The 18,631-nt window shown below is 34.4% G+C and overlaps 2 protein-coding genes across 2 annotated transcripts; both read right to left on the bottom strand.

Annotated features, from left to right (window-relative positions):
* Positions 1 to 1,601: 1,601 nt before the first annotated feature.
* On the bottom strand, positions 1,602 to 2,976 carry LOC120141175 (transmembrane protein 205-like). The gene is made up of 3 exons (XM_039156109.1): positions 2,725 to 2,976; positions 2,421 to 2,640; positions 1,602 to 1,989 (listed from the first exon to the last, which is right to left on the bottom strand). Exons 1-3 carry the CDS (start codon positions 2,928 to 2,930, stop codon positions 1,774 to 1,776), a joined length of 642 nt encoding a protein of 213 aa, XP_039012040.1. The 5' UTR covers positions 2,931 to 2,976; the 3' UTR covers positions 1,602 to 1,773.
* A 7,782-nt stretch (positions 2,977 to 10,758) lies between these two features.
* Positions 10,759 to 13,548, bottom strand: LOC120141174. Its single transcript, XM_039156108.1, has 3 exons — positions 13,275 to 13,548; positions 12,766 to 13,181; positions 10,759 to 12,302 (listed from the first exon to the last, which is right to left on the bottom strand). Exons 1-3 carry the CDS (start codon positions 13,338 to 13,340, stop codon positions 11,066 to 11,068), a joined length of 1,719 nt encoding a protein of 572 aa, XP_039012039.1. The 5' UTR covers positions 13,341 to 13,548; the 3' UTR covers positions 10,759 to 11,065.
* Between the last annotated feature and the right edge of the window lie 5,083 nt (positions 13,549 to 18,631).

Here is an 18,631-nt window from a genome sequence, read left to right as displayed (position 1 = left end):
TTGTGCCTCCATTGCTTGGATATCGGTCCGGACCTATAGAACATCATGGGCTATGATGTCAAAACTGTCTGGATTTTTTAGTGGATCAGATTTAATTAATCATCGACAAATATCAGTCATGATTTCAATGATTGAATCATTGCACAACATACGGTCAATATCTGTCTTGGAATATACCCGATTTGCTATAATCACTCAAATCAATTGAGCTCCGTCAGAAGAAAAGTGGAAGGGAAATACATAGCTAGCAAAAAGATAGATTCAACCGTTCCAACCCACGTACTAAGAAATCGACAAAGCCTGGCCACCCCACAGCCAAACTTTCTCGTCTGCCTGGGAAAATGGTTCCTTCTACAAACAAAATAGGAGTTCCCATGGCCCCCCTGGGGTCCAAAATGGTTGCTCTCCTTCAACCTGTCCCCATCCAACAAGGCAACAAGTTTTGCTGCTTAATATGGGTGGATCAAGATTTCCGTGCTTTGCCTAAATCTCCAACCACAACATCTTACAACTGTCGCGAGCCATTACCTTTGAAAAGGAGAATTGTCTAATAAGATGTGGAACATCATCGTTTAGAAATTTTAAAATATTTCTTTTCAATTTATGATACGGTATTCATATTCTCTCTCTCTCTCTAAAACATGAGATTCTCCCTCATTTAGTCTTGTATGACTCTCATCACGGTTATCTACCTTTCTTTCTCCACTTATTAGACACTCGACGTGAATTTGAATAGTTAGAGAATTATATGATATCATTTATCATGAAATTATTACTTTCTTCTCAAAGACATATTTGATAAAATATATAGAACCACCATTATAAACCCCCAAGATTATTTCCGATATAGGATTCATATCCTCCACTTCTCTTCAAGAGGTGACACAAGGCGTTGCACCAGCGTTTACGTGTAAGCTTCCATCGTTATATGGTAGTTGCGTTGCTTCGGGGTTAACGAATATATAAGGATTTTCTCCGGTCAAATAAATGTGACGTGGAGCATTTTGGCAAGAGCTGACAAAATTATGAATCACTGAAGAATGGCAAGGTAGGTTTAAGGGCCACATGGGCATTTAACAAGTACTACGGTTGAAAATAGCGTGCACGAAAAAATAATTAGGATCTCCATTATTTTGGGCCAACTGATGCCAATGCCCATAATCTGCTAGTCCCACCCAATCAAATCCATTAGATGGGGCAGAGTGGGAATGAGTTGGCTAATTGACTAATTTCTTTTGATCTAATGTTCTTTCAACACAAGGCCAAGATCAACCTCCACAGACATGTACCCATTAACCTGATAACCAAGGGCACTTTGGTACTTTACAACTCCCAAGCTCATAACCAGTCACAGTTTTACCAGGTTGCCACAGACCAGGAAAACCATCAAAATAAACAGAATCGTGCAAATTTATTATCCCAAGCTCATTTCCATTGTTCTGAACAAATCACAGTTTTTCTTCGATGAAGTAGTTATGCTACCTAATAGGTAGATAGTTGATAAAACCAATATTAGACCAAGCCAAAGAAACAAATAAAATTCATCGAAAACAAGACCACTGTTTTAGCTACCATGCAAACTATACAAAAACAAGGAATTCTAATGCAATGTACTCAAATAATAAGACTAAAATCTCTTTATTAACATATGGTTCGGTTGTACATATTCTAGCAGGAATAATTGGAACAGTCTATCCCAGAGAACACATGAAGTACAGATCATCACTTCAATCTATAGCCAGAACGCAGTTCTATATCTAAGCAACTTGTAAACTACAGATTGAGCTTACAGGCTAAGTACCACGAGTGCATAGCAAGGCTGCCAAAGGACATAATATTGGCAAGGGAAGATAACCCATGGATCATTCCAAATTTCTTGTTCATTGCTGCAAGCTTTGGATTAGTCTTCGCGGCTTCCTGATTCTTCGACCATCCAATTTCATCACCAATGTAGGCTTCTCTCTCCACTTTGTGTCTTTGCTTCATCATCTGCATTATCACACATATTCATATCACAAAGGCTTTGCACATATTCAACTGCAAGTCAACAAGTATACCAAAATAGAAAAACAAAAGCAATGTTCCTGAATGCAACAATTAAATGACCTAAAATGAACCGAGTTATTTATTCGAGGTTCCTAATAGAATGTAAAGAAAACCAGAAAATGTTTAACGCCTTCAACTCTTATGCAAACATTCACTAAAGCAGTAAGATAATTATAATTTCTCATAAAAATATCAGACTTTAAACATTTTAGACAAAAAAAATTCAAATTTTATCGCACCCTTTCTTTTGCCAACCAGCTGAACCCTAGAAATGAAATTGAAACTTTAGACACTTTTTATTAATTAACTTGACAGCGCGGAATTCAAATTTCAATGATCGACAAGCACTAGATAAACTCAATTAACAAAATTACCTCAATGGTCATGGGAGTAAAAACGAATAGATTAGACAGATTGAAAGCAAACGCGGAGACTAAAAACCCAAGCTGGTACTTCACCGGCGTCGTCGCTGACTTCCACGGGTGCAAATAACCAAACGCCGCCACCAATATGGCACAACAAACCCCGACCATCGTGAAATAAGCCGGGAACATCTTGCTTTGAAGATTACCAAATTGATGCCTCGGCAGATTCCTAAGCATTTAAAAAAAGAAAATCGTGATTACTTGAAGAAAATGTTCTCAATTTGGAGATTAAGGTGATAATGGAAGAGCATACTTGAACATGATGATCCCGCCGATGAAAGTGACCCAAAGGGCGGCGCCAAAGGCGGCTGAGAAGCTGAGGAGATGAGCCAGCTTAATGAAAGGGATGAGACCAAGAGACTTTGGACCGTCCGATTTTGATCCGAAAGTCTCCGGCGAGAATATTACCCCGACAGCTAAGAAAACCACCGCCGTTAGGAATCGCGTTATCCAAGCCATATATCCGATCTTATAGAATATTTAATATAGTGAATAAAAAATAATAGGTACTTTTATTTCATTTCCAGCTTTTAATATTTTAATTGTAGACTTCTTTCTTCACTGTCGGATAGCTGGTTGGCGGTTGGTGGGATTTTTATGAATTTTTAAATAGGGGTAAAGCAATATTTAGTCCCTCAACTTAGAAACCTTTATTAATTTGATCCTGAAATTTGACAACATTCTATTTTTAGTTATTTTAATTATATGACATCCAGAAATTATGTAATGTGGCACACTTCCAAAGTGATATATCACAGATGATGAAAAGTCCAAGGACAAAGACTAATATAAATTAAAACAATTTGAGAAACAAATTATGAAAAGTTACTAAATTGAGGGACTTAAAAGATATTTTACTCTTTTAATTGTTAGTAAAAACTGCTATTATCATCTCAATTTAAAGTACCCAAATTCTTTTTACTCTTTTTTAGGCAAATATTGTTTTTACCTTTGATGATTGCAAAATCATACAAAATTGAATAATTTTAACGTACAATAAATATTAAATTTATACGTATAATTTAATTTAAATTTAATTATAATTTGGATTATATTTGAGAATAATTTTCGAAACGTTTTTTTTATTAGAATAGCACCCAAATAATATGTTTTTTTAAAAAAAATTAGAATATATCTCATATTGATGTCATATTGGATCAAAATGAAAGAAATGAAGAATAATAGACAATAAATTATACGAATTTTATTAAAAAAAATAATACATGTGGTAGCATAAGCACAAGTAAACTAAACAACGATGATATTGTACATATATAGACATTGTCTTCAATCACTCAAATAATTATATGTTTAAATGACTATATCTAGACATTCTATAAAATCATATATAAATAATGTGAGATTTGACAATTATCATGACAAAAACTTTTTTATTTTAAGCTGTCAAAGATGGTTGTTAAAATTCAACCGAACTTAAATCAGTTCGACAGTCAAAGACAGTTGCTATCTTATGAAATATTCAAGATCTTAGAGTCAAAAACTGTAATTGATTGTTGTACTAATTCAAATATGGTCCAAATTTTAACAATTATCTTTGACTTCTAAATATGCATTCATCGAGTGATCGAAGATAAAATTATACATGTGCATTGTCTATACTATTCGATTGACTCATATAAATATGTGTCTTTGACACGTACTGCATATATTGATTTTTCTTTATAAAATTTATATATTTTTTTTATATTTTTTATCCATTATTCTTCATACCTTTTATTTTATCATTGAATGACATCAGTGTGAAAAAATGACCAGAATGGCTGCAACGTAGGCAAAGAGTGTCATTTTAATAATAATAAAATCTTAAAGAAAATGTATTATTACCATAATATTGCCTACTTAGATAGAATTAATAATGGCGCTTAAAAATATTTAAAACATTAAACGCAAAATAATATAAGATATGCACTACTCGACAGAAGCAAAGGCAGCTCCGGGATTTGCAGCAAATGAAGTCGATGTTGTTAGTATTGTGGAAAGTCTGCAACAAACGGAACGCTCTCTCCCATTGGTCAGATCTTGAATGCTAGGCATGAAAATGTAAAGTCAAGCATGTGAGAAACAAAATGATGTAATTAACATTCGATCTTCCAATCAGATGAAATGAGTGCTGGAGAGAAACAAAATGATGTTGGTTTAGGGATACATAGTTTTATATGAGACGATGATCCTTTCTTTGGTTCCCTCGAAAGACAAAAGTAATAATTATTGTAATAAAAAAAAGCAGTAGCATTCAACCCGTTTCATATATATTCTAAAACTTTCATGATCATAGTCGATAAAGAAAACTTGTGTTCCGATGTTGTATTAACCTAGGGAATAGAATCCACATTCTCCCGTTTGGTTGATCGGGAATGTCATTCCCGGTAATCTTACATTATCAATAATGGATTTTTTGGGATATATTACCGGGAATGTCATTATCTCTCTTTCCTTAGGTATTGTTGGATTATCGGCGTTTTGGACTAAAATGCCCTTAATTTTTTTTTTCTTTCAAGAATATCATTATTCTGTCATTGAATAATAAAAATTCTCCGAAGGTTAAATTACAAATTTATCCTTAAATTATTTTAGATTTACAAAAAAAAAAGTCTATAATTAAAATTTTATATGAATTTCAGGGGTTAAAATAAAATTTTACCCTTTCATTAAACATTTTTATATTTTCAATTTTGTAAAAAAAAATATATAAATTTTATGAATTTAAATTTTTTAAAGAAAATATATAAATATTTTCCAACTTGTTAAAAAACAAATATATAATAAGAATAATTTGGTCAAATATATATTCCAATAATCTTTTATTCCTTTAATCAAATACAATATTCCTACATTCCTGCTAAACCAACCAAACACAAAATACAACTGTAACACCCCAATTTAGGGGCTAAATTTAAGAAATTATAAAGTGGTGGATTTAATTGATATTTTGAAATAAATTGTGGATTAAATTGTAAGATTTTAATGTTGATAGACCGTTTTAAGAAGTGCAAAAAATTCAGTGACTAAACTCATGATTTGACTATTTTTCTTTAAGAATTAATATAACCCCATTTCCCGTGCATTTTCAGCATAAAATGTTCATATTTCCTCTCTCGGTCAACCAACTTTGATCTCTGATTTACTCGTCGTCCGACCTCCAATCGACGAACCGAAATCGACATCGTGTTCGTTGTCGACCGAGGAACAAAACCCATCAAACCTTTCGTCGTGAATCGTCGTCGTTCATCGTTAATTTCAATCGGAAGTATCGTCTATAATAACTCGATTTCAATTGGTTTTTCGTCGATTCACGACGATCTGAGCATCCGTTTACGACACCTCCCGCACCATCGTGTTCCTTGTTCCATTCCGAGTCTTCCGGTGTCATCCTTGGTCTCCGTTGACGGCGGCGCGTGAGGAGGTGAAGCGGTCAAAGTTTCTGATTCGTTGAAATCGAGCTCTCTGTCATTCAAAAATTTGAACCGGGCTTTGTAAGTATCTTGAAATCGCTTAAAATAATTTTAAGAAATTTTTCCGGGAATTTTCCAACATCAAGGTACTGTTCACACCCTCATGCGCCGCCACTGCGCGTGGAGAAGAAAAAAATGATTTGTTTGACCAGTTTTGCTTCTGTTTTGACCGGTTTAACCGGTCATAACTCGACCCGACCCGTTGACCGTTGACCGGCGTTGACCACTATTGACCAAAACTTTGACGCGCTTTGACCGAGCATTAAACGACCTTTGACTTTGACCGAGTATACCTATCCTGAAATTTTTTGACGTTCCAAATCTGATTCCGCAATCTGTTTTTCGAAATTCGAACTCGAAGGCCTCGAAATTGCCGTTCAAACCCGTTGACTTTGATTTTGACCGAAAATTCCAAATTTCCGAAAAGACATATATTATGCTTTCGACGTCCTAAATTTGAATTCGAAGTCCGTTTTGCCAAATTCGAACCCGGTAAGCTATTTTTCATTGATTTATTACCTGATTCGATCCGTTTATCGCAATTAAGCTCCGTTTCTGATATAATTTATGTTGATATGTATCTGAGGAATTATTGGAAGTTGAATTGAATATCAAAGGTATTCGAATGGAATTTTTATGGTCGATCAATATTGCACGGAAATTGAGGTAATATTTTACTACCTCTTTATGCTTTATGGAATATGTTGATATTGGTAAATGCATGAATGAGATAATGTTGGTCACTTTTGTGGAGTTGATTAATTTATACACTCGATATGAATGTGATAGAAATTCAGTATCTGAATACGGATCAAATGATTAATATAAGAGATTGAAGGGTTGTTGGAATTAAATTTCAAGTTATGTGTTTGGTAGTAAAGAAATTAATCTGGATATGTATTTTATAATTTATTTCATCAAAGGTAATATGTTAAAGGTACTTGTATGGGAAATTATGAGAATAATCTGGTAGGGTAAAATTACAAAAATACCCTTATGTTGTAAGATGACAATAATTGTCCCTGGAAGTTGGTTAATAACTCTGAAAAGACATATTGATCCGGTAAAAATTATTGATGTGCATAAAAAATGCTAGTTTTCTTAAGAAATGCGGATAACCGGTTTTTAGTCTTTTGAGGGTTTGTGAAGGATACTAGAAGTCTGTTAAGGGAATCATTTCAAGATAAGAGAATGTTCGGGAAAGCAATTGATCATAGGATCTCTAAATTATAATTATTTTCGTTAAGAGGTAATACCGAAATTATCTGGTTAAGAAATTACGAAAATATCCTTGAGAGATAAAATAGTCTGAGTTGACCCTGTATGACAAAGTACTTTGAGGATTTGTACTTAACTCGATTAAGTACGAATTTAATTATTAAGATTTGTTTTTGTACAGAAAAATTTATGATATTTCGTTTGTAAGATCTGAGAAGGCACTTGACTCGAAAATATTCGAGTAATGAGTGAATACCTAAGGAATAATTTATTGGGGTATTATGCTATCAGAATTGTTCGAAAAGACTGAAATAAATGATGAGATTGAATTTAATAATAAGATCGAACGGAAGAAAAGGATTAAAATACACTGAATCTGTAAAATAACCAAAATACCCCTGTAATAGAAATGACCTAAGAATACCACCAAGCTCAAGAATGATTGGATATCCTCGAGCTCTGAAATAAATGCAGTAAAACTGAACACCAAAATTACCAAAATACCCTTGGGACCTAGACTAAGTAGATGTTGGATTAATTAAGGAATCCAAATAAACATGGGTGTGGTACTGATCTTAAAAGTTATGGATCACCTATTAAGTCGAGCAACCAATGCTAGTGTTATATCAGTACCTGAGCGACATAGATGTCACTTGAATGCATGTTTGTATTTTCAAGTTTGGCTCGATGATAGTTTTGGAAGTATTCAGCTCAAATCAACTCTAGAACGCATTCAATAGTAAGGAGTTGATATTTGTTAGACAAATCGACCACGAAGACCAAATTGAATTGAACAAAAGTACAGTATGTATCCAAAATTCAGAAACATCTGGATTACCCTGAAACCCCCCGAATATTACGGGAATGGACATGACTGCTAAATGAATTAGGTAACCTCAATGACTGAGGATTTAGTAAGTGAATTGGATAAGTCTGGAAACTCTGATGAGTTTACATAGTGTACAATTACGATGGTTTATGATTAAAATAATCAAGTACGTCAGCATTAAATGATATTGTGGAAGCGTGGAAATGAAATGAAGACATTGGAAGATCTATTCAGCGATGATTTTAAAATGATCGATGGACAAGAATTTGTGGTATTAAAGAGTAAATACCATAGAAGAACAATGAATTGATCAATCGACAAGCATTAGTTTTGGGAGCTATTCATCTAAGAGTTGTTTGATAATCCGATCAATCGACATAGATTGTAAATGTCCTGAACCTTCATTTCTTCCTTACCAGATCAAGTCATATTCTGAATAATTAATGATTTTGTCAGTTATTGAACTCTTCCAAAAGTGATTCTGAATTTCGATATTCTATCGGTACATTGAAGATCTGTGTTCCTCTACCTGTTAAGATTATTCAGTACCTCTGAATAATTTCTGTAAACTCTGGTGTGTTCCCTAATCACCTGGATATTTTACTTGATTTCCGATTTGATTTCTATTATAATACCTGGCCTGGATTCTGATTGGATACTTGACCTGGATTCTGATTGAATACTTGACCTGGATTTTGATCTGATACTTGACATGGATTTTGTTATGAATCTGATACTTGGCATGGATTTTGTTATGATTTTTGATATATCAACTCTTCCAACAGTGATTATGAATTTCGATATTCTATCGGTATATTGAAGATATGTGTTCCTCTACCTGTTAAGATTATTCAGTACATCTGAATAATTTCTGTAAACTCTGGTGTGTTCCCTAATCACCTGGATATTTTACTTGATTTCCGATTTGATTTCTATTATAATACCTGGCCTGGATTCTGATTGGATACTTGACCTGGATTCTGATTGAATACTTGACCTGGATTTTGATCTGATACTTGACATTGATTTTGTTATGAGTCTGATACTTGACATGGATTTTGTTATGATTTTTGATATATCCGTTTACGGATGGAACATGTTTCATTTGGGGGGTAATGTTAGAGGAAGTATACCTGTAGGCTCGACGACTGTGTGCTCAGGGCCTTACTTAGCGGTTCCTAGGCTTTGTGCTCAGGGCCTTACTGGACTTGATGGTGGGTGTATAGTTCTGGGGAACCTACACATTTTGGACTTGACGAATGGGGGTATATATGTGTGCGTGTGCGTGTGCGTGTGCGTGTGCGTGTGCGTGTGCGTGTGTGTGTGTGACTGAGCTTTCCGAAGCTCACTCTATTACTCACATTTTCAGGTTAAAAGAATTGTTTCAGTGCATCTATCGACTTCAGTAAGGGAGTTCTATCAACTCTTCCAACAGTGATTCTGAATTTCGATATTCTATCGGTATATTGAAGATCTGTGTTCCTCTACCTGTTAAGATTATTCAGTACCTCTGAATAATTTCTGTAAACTCTGGTATGTTCCCTAATCACCTGGATATTTTACTTGATTTCCGATTTGATTTCTATTATAATACCTGGCCTGGATTCTGATTGGATACTTGACCTGGATTCTGATTGAATACTTGACCTGGATTTTGGTCTGATACTTGACATGGATTTTGTTATGAGTCTGATACTTGACATGGATTTTGTTATGATTTTTGATATATCCGTTTACGGATGGAACATGTTTCATTTGGGGGGTAATGTTAGAGGAAGTATACCTGTAGGCTCATCGACTGTGTGCTCAGGGCCTTACTTAGCGGTTCCTAGGCTTTGTGCTCAGGGCCTTACTGGACTTGATGGTGGGTGTATAGTTCTGGGGAACCTACACATTTTGGACTTGACGAATGGGGGTATATATATGTGTGTGCGTGTGCGTGTGTGTGTGTGTGTGTGTGTGACTGAGCTTTCCGAAGCTCACTCTATTACTCACCTTTTCAGGTTAAAAGAATTGTTCCAGTGCATCTATCGACTTCAGTAAGGGAGTTCTTCCGGCGTTGTTGCAGAGTATGGTACATGTGATTAGGGGGCATGTAATTGTATTTTGATTTATATATGAGTCTGAAATCTTTTTTATTTTTAAACAGTGACAACTTATTTTATAAGTTACACGTTTTAATAAAAGTTTTAAATTTTTTGTTATTTTTACAGTTGATCGCTACGGTGGCCCAAATGTGACACCTCGGATCGGATCTGGTTACCCTTATCGGTCTGTAAGGGTTACAACAACATTCTCAGTAATCCTATTTTCTGATAATCTTTTATTTCTACTGATAATCTTACCTTCCGTCAATCGAACACACCCTAAAAGCTTTTATCGCTACTACCAACTCCATCATACATAATTATGTGATTGCAACGGAGGAGAAGACTGTTTTCTGCATGCCTCGCAAAAGCATGAATTGACATCACCTTTACAGAACCCCCTTTACTTTTGTTTTCTTACACTCTTGGCAGAAACCTGACTCCACGTTGTATTTCCCCACCCTAGGCCACGTTTAAATTACGATGATTCACTCAAAGCCTTCAAATAAGATCCAACGTCTCCATACTCGGAATTTCAGACATTTGGTGTGGAGCTAGCAAATTTTAAAAAAATCTAGTGGAATGTCAGACATGTCAGTCTGCTGCAGATAAAATAATTTAAGAAAATTAAATGCCAACAAATAAGACGGATAAAAAAGACCAAAACCCTGTACTTTTCTTCATATTTGCTAAATCAAAAAATCTAGTGTAAATCTAAACATTAATCTCCATTAAATTGAATTTCAATGGAAAAAATAACTTTTTAGGCCAAGCCAAAAGTAGAATTTCAATAATGAAATTTTATGTACATGTGGTAGATAAAAACGTAAAATGAAGAAAGGTGACGACAAAATTTCCCGGCAGGTTAAAATTTTTACTTTTTTTGTACAAACAGGAAAATTTGTAAAGAGATTCATTTGCCGGATAAACATCTCCAGTAACTTTATAATCTTTGATATGACAGTAGAGTGGACTTCTAAGTAACAATCAGCAACTCAGTGCCTCATACTTCATTGGAAGTGGACGATTAAACCCTACTTGTGATAGCAAATTCCCAACCGCAGCAAGATCCCTGCAAAACACACCTTGAATCGAATTTGTATTGGAACTATGGCCGGCCGAAACATCTGATGATTTTGTCGAAGAAGCGAGATTGGCTTCCTGTTCTAACTTAGAGTTTGAATTTTGGGTTAGCGGCACTTGAATTGTTGAATGTTTTGCTTGTTTTAAAGCACCAGCGCCTTTCTTCCAGTTCTTTTCTGCTGCTTCTTCATCCATGATTGTAGACATCACGCTGGAATACCCTTTTTGAATCAATCTGTAAAGAAGCAAAGCCGACATCTTGGCTCTGTCTTTAATGGAGTCGAGATCGAGCTCTCCGGCGAACTCACATCGATCAATAAAGTTGGTAGCTTTATCCGGTTTGTGCCTTAAGCACAGCAGCAAATGAGCTCTCTCAAGTTCAGACCTTGAGCACCCACGCCTCAAACCAATCAATGTATAATAATCAACATTTGCAGTCTCCCCAGAAGCAACCCTTTGCTTCAATCGTTGGATTCTAGTCGTTAATTCACAAAGCTTCCCCGGGATCTCCCTGTACCGAACATTGTGACGCTTCCAGGCCGGACCTGGAAGTTTCCTATCTCGCAAGATGGAATTGTAAAGCAGTTTCAAGTGTTCGAGGTCGTGTAAACAATCAGGTAGGCATCGTATTGTTTCCAAAAGCATGGCCCTGGTGTCGAGCGCTTGGATACAAGATGGATCCAGAGCAAGCGTTTTGTTACAGTCCGCGATCGCCTCAGTTATTCGACCCAAGGCCTTGTAAGCAGAGGCTCGATGCATATAACACTCTGCAAGGAAGCCCTGAGGGGCAGGGCGGCGACCCTCTACTATTTTGGAGAAATGGCGTATGGCTTCAGAGTATAGGCCAGCATCTAAAGCGGCGATGGCAGCAGTTCGACGGCGGATTAGGAATTTGATATACGAAAGAAGCTGGGAAATGTTTTCCAATTCAAAGAGAGATGTGGGATTGCTAGGAAGCGTCGTGGCGGCAGAGGAGATGTCTGAAGTATTAATGGTGGTAGGGAGAGAGAAACTATCGTCAGACCAGCAGATGCTTTCACGGCGGAATGCGGCGGAGGCTAGACGTTTACTGGCTTGTAGGAGTGCCATGGCGTCCTCCATTAGTCCCAAGTGGCAGCATGCTTGGCCTAGAACTAAGTACCTGCATCAAAATCTATGCTAGAGTTCAACAAAGAACGAAATTACTTAAATACCCTTGCTAAAATTTAAGAGGGCTACAGCTCCCTAAGTTTATTTTTCACTATTTTTTGGATTCTCTTAATAATTGCCAATTTCACTTTTAATTTATTTTATTAGAAATTAGGTTTACAAAATAACAACAAAATTAATTCCTTTCTATATTTCTACAAAAGTTTTAAAGAGATAATTTTACGTTTAATAATTTAAGAGATTATATTTGATTTAAGAATTATATAAAAGTTTGGGTATTTTTAAGTGTGAAATAGTTGGGAATTCCATGGAGGCTGGCTCTGCATTTACTTCAATACCAATAGAACAGAACATGTTCTCCTCCGATGACAATAACTAAACAAAAACAAAAGAAAAAAATCAAGCAAAAAGATGAAAAAGGAAACAAAAACAACGGAATAAAGAGGGAAATTTACCTCCATTGCCCTTCTCTGTCGCAGTTCTTACTCAACCCAGCCATCACTTTCTTCTTCAAGTCCGAGACGGAGAAGCACTTGAAAGATGGGTCACGATCAGGTGAGTCGGAGGACGAGTTAGCAGAAGGGAGAAGCTTGGCTCGCTCCCTCGAGAGTGACTGTGACGAGTTATCCGATGAAACGGAGCCCGAGTCGTCGGCCGAGATCTTGAGGCTGGGAATGTAGTCTTGCAGCATGTCAGCAACGTCCTTGAAACGTCTCAGGTACAGCAAAGACCTAGCTTTGAGTTCCAGAGCCGTCTCTAAACGAGGCGAGACCACCAATGCCGCTTCCAGAAGATTAAGAGCGGAAACGATATCGTCTTTCTCTTGCGTCGCGATGAGGCTCCTTGCATCCTTTACATACTTTTCTGCAAGCTGCACAGATCAAATGTATATACAAACCCCATTTCAGTAAAACGAACATCTTTGCAGACGCTGCACAAAAAGATTAATGCTTTTTTGTTTTACCTTTCTATTGCTAACCCACCAGTGTTTCTTCTGATCATTAACACCCAAACATGGAGAAACAGCCATGGCTGTTTTAATTCCTTGCTGAAGAATAATCAAATAAAAAAAATCAATCAATTATCAACCATTAACCTCTCTCACTTTACTTCCTTTATCCCAAAGCATGCATATATATGAGGAGAAATTTAGAGAAAGAAACAGTGGGGAAATGGGAAGTGAGTGGGGGATAATGGGGAGAAAACGTTGCTTTTTAAATCTAAATCGATATGAAGATTTAGGGAGTAGTAAATAAGGGAAGGCACTGGAGAGAGTAGAGAAAAAAATAATATATTGCCAGCTTTGACCTCAGAGAAAGCTTTGATTCCTCAACTTCATAGCTGGCATCATACCATTTTAGATTCTCTCTCATCGCTATGCTATGTGGCCTATTACTATGGGACTAGACCCCGAATTAAAAAGATGTAAAGCTGATAAACTGGTTTGTCCGGTGATTGTCTGACTCTGACCGGTAATGACCGGTGAACTCACGGATTCAACTACTCGGGTGTGGTCGACAAGGAATCAAAATACTATGCCTCTTTGTTGTGGCCCTTTATGCCCCTTCCAATCATTTTTGAAATATCTGATTTAAATATATTAATTAAGCTATTGAATATATTAATTTAGAATTATATCAGTTCAATCGATCAATTCAATTTTGATCATATTATTTTCACCTTCCTTGATTTTTTTCACTATCATTTATTCATTTTCCACTTGCAATTATTTGTTTTAATAAAGAATAACTATACTCACTTTATTTCTATAAAAAATATATACTCATTCTATTCCATTATTTTTTTAAATTTCAAAATGATTTCTTTCAAAATATTCTATTAAAAAAATCAACAAATAATAATACTTACATTTTTTTTAATTTTTATATAATGTAAAATCTATCAATTACTTTTAAGGATAATTTTATCGTTTCTCTTATTTTATATTATTTGACATGTATCAAAATTATCTTTTAACGCCATGTGGTTGATCAACATTGATTAAAATAATGGGACGGAAAGAGTATGAAAGAGTTACGTGACAAATATTAGTAGCGGAGCCACATAATGGTGAGTGTAAGCACTGAAATATAAATTTTATTCAATTTGTTATTTATTTTATTAATAGTGTTCATCCTAAAATGTTATTAACATATGTGTGTCCACCCTAAAAAAATATTTCTGAATCTGCCGCCGACTAATATGACATCCAACTTGAGAGCAAATAAGGGAATGAGGAGAAAATGGTAATTTTAGAACAATAGTGAGCGAGGAAGAGTTTCTAATGCATTGAATTTGTCGTAAAAGGGAAAGAAAAAGGAGAAAAGAAAGTGAGTGTTGGATGGTAAGGCACAAGAATCGTGCTTTTGCCTTTCCTTTGTATTTATTTTTCTATCACTCACATTGATTAATGAATGCACATGAAGCTGAATATGGATAGGTTTTTGCCTTAAAGCCTATCCTCTCTTAACTCTTCTCCCCTTTCCTTCTTTGCCAATCGTTACCTAATGATCTTATTTTTTTTCCATATTTTTTCTCAATTCTTTTAATTTTCACATCTAAAAAGCATAATTAAACCAAATAAAATTGTCACTTCCGCCCTCTTTATCACCATGTCATTTGATGACATGGCTTAACTCCACGTGGTATCTCTTGATATACGGTCCAGTGTTACTTGGCTTCCATGTCAGCAAGAGAATTTTGGGAGTTGGCCATTAGTTTTGAAAATCCCACCTTCGTATTATCATTAAATAATGATCCCATTATATTAAATAATTAATAATAATGATCACGCGTATGGTTATCGGATTTGCAACACAAACAATGGAAATATGGCTTGTATTTAAAGCAAAAGTCGATAAAAATTTGTTTTAGCATATTTGGAAGAACGTGGCTGGTTATTTTAGGTATTATTGCAAACGCATGAATATCCACGCTTTAATTAACATAACTAAATTTTAGATTTATTAGTATTTAATTAAGGAAAATATTTATCTTAAGTGACCTCATTAGTTAAAGAGAATCGTATTCTTTCTATAGATTTTGGGTTCAAGCAACTATGTTTGAGAGTGTGTACGCGTTGCACATATTAATAAAGATTCTGAACAGATTATATTGTAATTATCCTAAACTACTAAAAAAAATTATCATTATCATTAGACATTAATTTCAAGTTATATTTGAGGGGGAAATGTACATTAATGTATGGTCTCTTTCAACTCACTCTACAATGCAATTAATGTAGTTTTTTTTATGGTGGGGGAAGTAAACAATTCTTATCCATTAACCATTAATTGAGAAACTTCCCCTCATTTCATGCATCAATATAACAGTATAATTTAATTAAAAAAATATAGAATTACATTTCACTCCAAATGAGGAGGTAGATGTATATGTTATTAGTTTGAGTCAATGGAGCAGGACGGACATTTATTTACTTCTTCCCAAATTATTTATTTGATTTGTTTTAATTAGGTTTAACAACAGACGCAATCATAAATATTTGAGACCAATAATTGCAAGCATACCAAATGTGGTTCCTCCCATGTATACGCCTCGAATTAATTGCTACCCAAATAAATATGAAAATGAATCTACATGTAAACCGTGCATCTTTTTTATTTATTTATTTATTTCTGATTCACGTACATCGTGCCTATCTATTGAATTCAAGAAAATAGTTGTACGTTGTTAGGTATGTCAATTCACTAAGTTGGAAAAAAACACATGTTAAGTTTATTTTCTACATATTTTCGTATGATAATCGTTTATCCATGTGTATGATTAGGATCGAGTTATACAATATAAAACTTAGTTTTATATAGATTCATGATAGTTAGATGAGTGGAAATAAACGCTCAAGATTAACTAAATTTTTTTCCCAGTGAATAACTTATTATTTTCTACTGTTAATCTTAACCGCTTATTTTAATTCATTCAATGATCTTAAATATGTATAAAACTAAAAAATTTACATTATATATATCCTCATACTTCCTAAAATATCAATTAAGTCTCTTTATTATATCGCCGTTTACATGTGAACCATAATGATAACACTATAGACAACCTCATTAGCATCATAAATTGTCATGTCAACATTTTAAACTTTCATGTCAATTGTTGTACTAGTACCTTAAAACTCAACTATAATTTTTATTGATTAAAAAAGCATTGATACAATTTGGAAATTCAATAATAACATTAATACAAATAAAAGTAAAAGATAATTTTAATTAAGTATGAGATTAAAAATATCCCTTAAGGATGTTTGAATGAAAAGAAAGGGTAGGAAAAATTATTGGGAGGGTTTTAGTGGTGGGAATTGGTGATATATTTTGCATATTCCGAAGAGAAGAACAACTTATCATGTTCCCATTTATCCTCAGCGTAATACACATGATGTGTCTGAGTCTGGCAATTCTTTATGAAATGGAGTTTTGACCAAATTAATTGACACGAGGCATTTAACTTCTTTCACCTGTTATGTTTGGTTTTTGCCCACATTAGATTAGCTGGCTTGTCTGTCATAACAGTTTCTTTTTCATTACATAATACCGACTAATCATAATTTTGATACAAACTATAGTAATCGTTCTATAATAATAATCAACTCCTTTTATTTGGCGCCATTCTATAATTATGGACTAAATTAAACACAAGGTAAAAGTTAAAATTTAAACTGTAAATTTTAAGGTGTTTAAGTTGGTAAAACTAAAAATTGAACATATAAACGAACACTATATGAATATGTTCGTGAACGCTAAATGAACAAATTCATGAACACGTTCACGAAAATTAAACGAATATGTTCGTGAACAATAAATAAACGAACCCTTAAAAAATAAATAAATTAACACTTACCGAACATTAATACCTTCTAAAATAAACAAACAAACATTAACATAACCTTTTTTTCGTTCAAGCTTGGTTCATTTACACCCCTAGTTTTAACCAAATTAACCTATTAAATTAAATTAGTTCTGTTAAAATGATTGACCATTGAATTAGTTCAGTTGGAGAACGGTTATTTTTTTCAATATTCGGTTAATGGTTAATTCAATTTGAAATTAGTTAATTAATTGAATTAATCGTTAACTAAAAATATTAAATATATTATAGATATTAAATACATATTTTAAGCTCAAACCTATTAAGATTTAATACTAAATTATATTTTTTAACCACACTAGATGCTAAATTATCAAGACCTAATTAAATTTTAACTCAAATAAAAAATACATCTATTAAACTCAAATTAATTTAACTATATATATATATATATATATATAATTCGGTTAATTCGGTCATCGATTGAATTATGCACACTTTATTCAGTTCAGTTAATATTTTCAAAAAGAAGTTCAATTCGATTAACAGTTAAAGAAATTTTTCGATTAGTTCGATTTATGAGAATTCAATTTGATAAATGACAGAATTACACCCTTAATAATAACTAACGCCTTTTGTTCTCTTGATCCATTTACCAACTCCATATAAATTATTTAGAGAAAATAACTTCAGTGATCAAAAATGTCTTATAATATACGATTTTAACCAACTTTTTTTAGATTTTCCAAAATGACCAACTAAATCGCAATGCGATCGATAATTCGCAACGCGATATCCGGTATCGCAAATCAGTTTCCAGATTCGCAACGCGAACTTCGACTATCGCATTGCGATTTACATATTCGCATTGCGATAGTCCAAGTTCGCGTTGCGATTTACATATTCGCATTGTGATAGTCCAAGTTCGCGTTGCGATTTATTCCAAGTTCGTTGCGATAGTCCAAGTTCGTTGCGATAGTCCAAGTTCGCGTTGCGATTTATTCCAAGTTCGCGTTGCGTTTTATTCCAAGTTCGTTGCGATAGTCCAAAATCGCAACGACGATATTGCATTTGTTTCTTAAGAATTTTCTCTAAAAAGATAGTATTCGCGCGGACGTGTCGAAGACACGTATTACCACGACCACAACCACGACCACGACCTGAGACGGGACGGTGGCGGCACGCGAGAGTCCCCCTTGTCTCTATCACTCAACAAGGAAGTGGGAAAGCCAAGCCTTAAATATCATTCCCAATAGTGTTTCCAATACTATGTGGGATTGAGCATTACCAACACTTGTTCCCAATACTATGTGGGATTGAGCCTTAAATAGTGATATTTTTTTTAATGTTTTGCTTAAAATTGCAATAATCGCGATTGATTGTAGATTGACTTTTAATTATGACATATTTAATCGTATAATACTAATGCAATTGGTTGTTGATTCAGTTGTTTTAAGGTGCATGATTGTTAATTGTTTCCTGAATAATCAC

Source organism: Hibiscus syriacus, unplaced genomic scaffold (assembly GCF_006381635.1).
Source record: "Hibiscus syriacus cultivar Baekdansim isolate YM2019G1 unplaced genomic scaffold, ASM638163v2 tig00110794_pilon, whole genome shotgun sequence".
Classification (NCBI taxonomy): Eukaryota; Viridiplantae; Streptophyta; class Magnoliopsida; order Malvales; family Malvaceae; genus Hibiscus; species Hibiscus syriacus.
The sequence above is the reverse complement of the archived record's forward strand: the minus strand, read 5'-3'. Positions and strand labels throughout refer to the sequence as shown.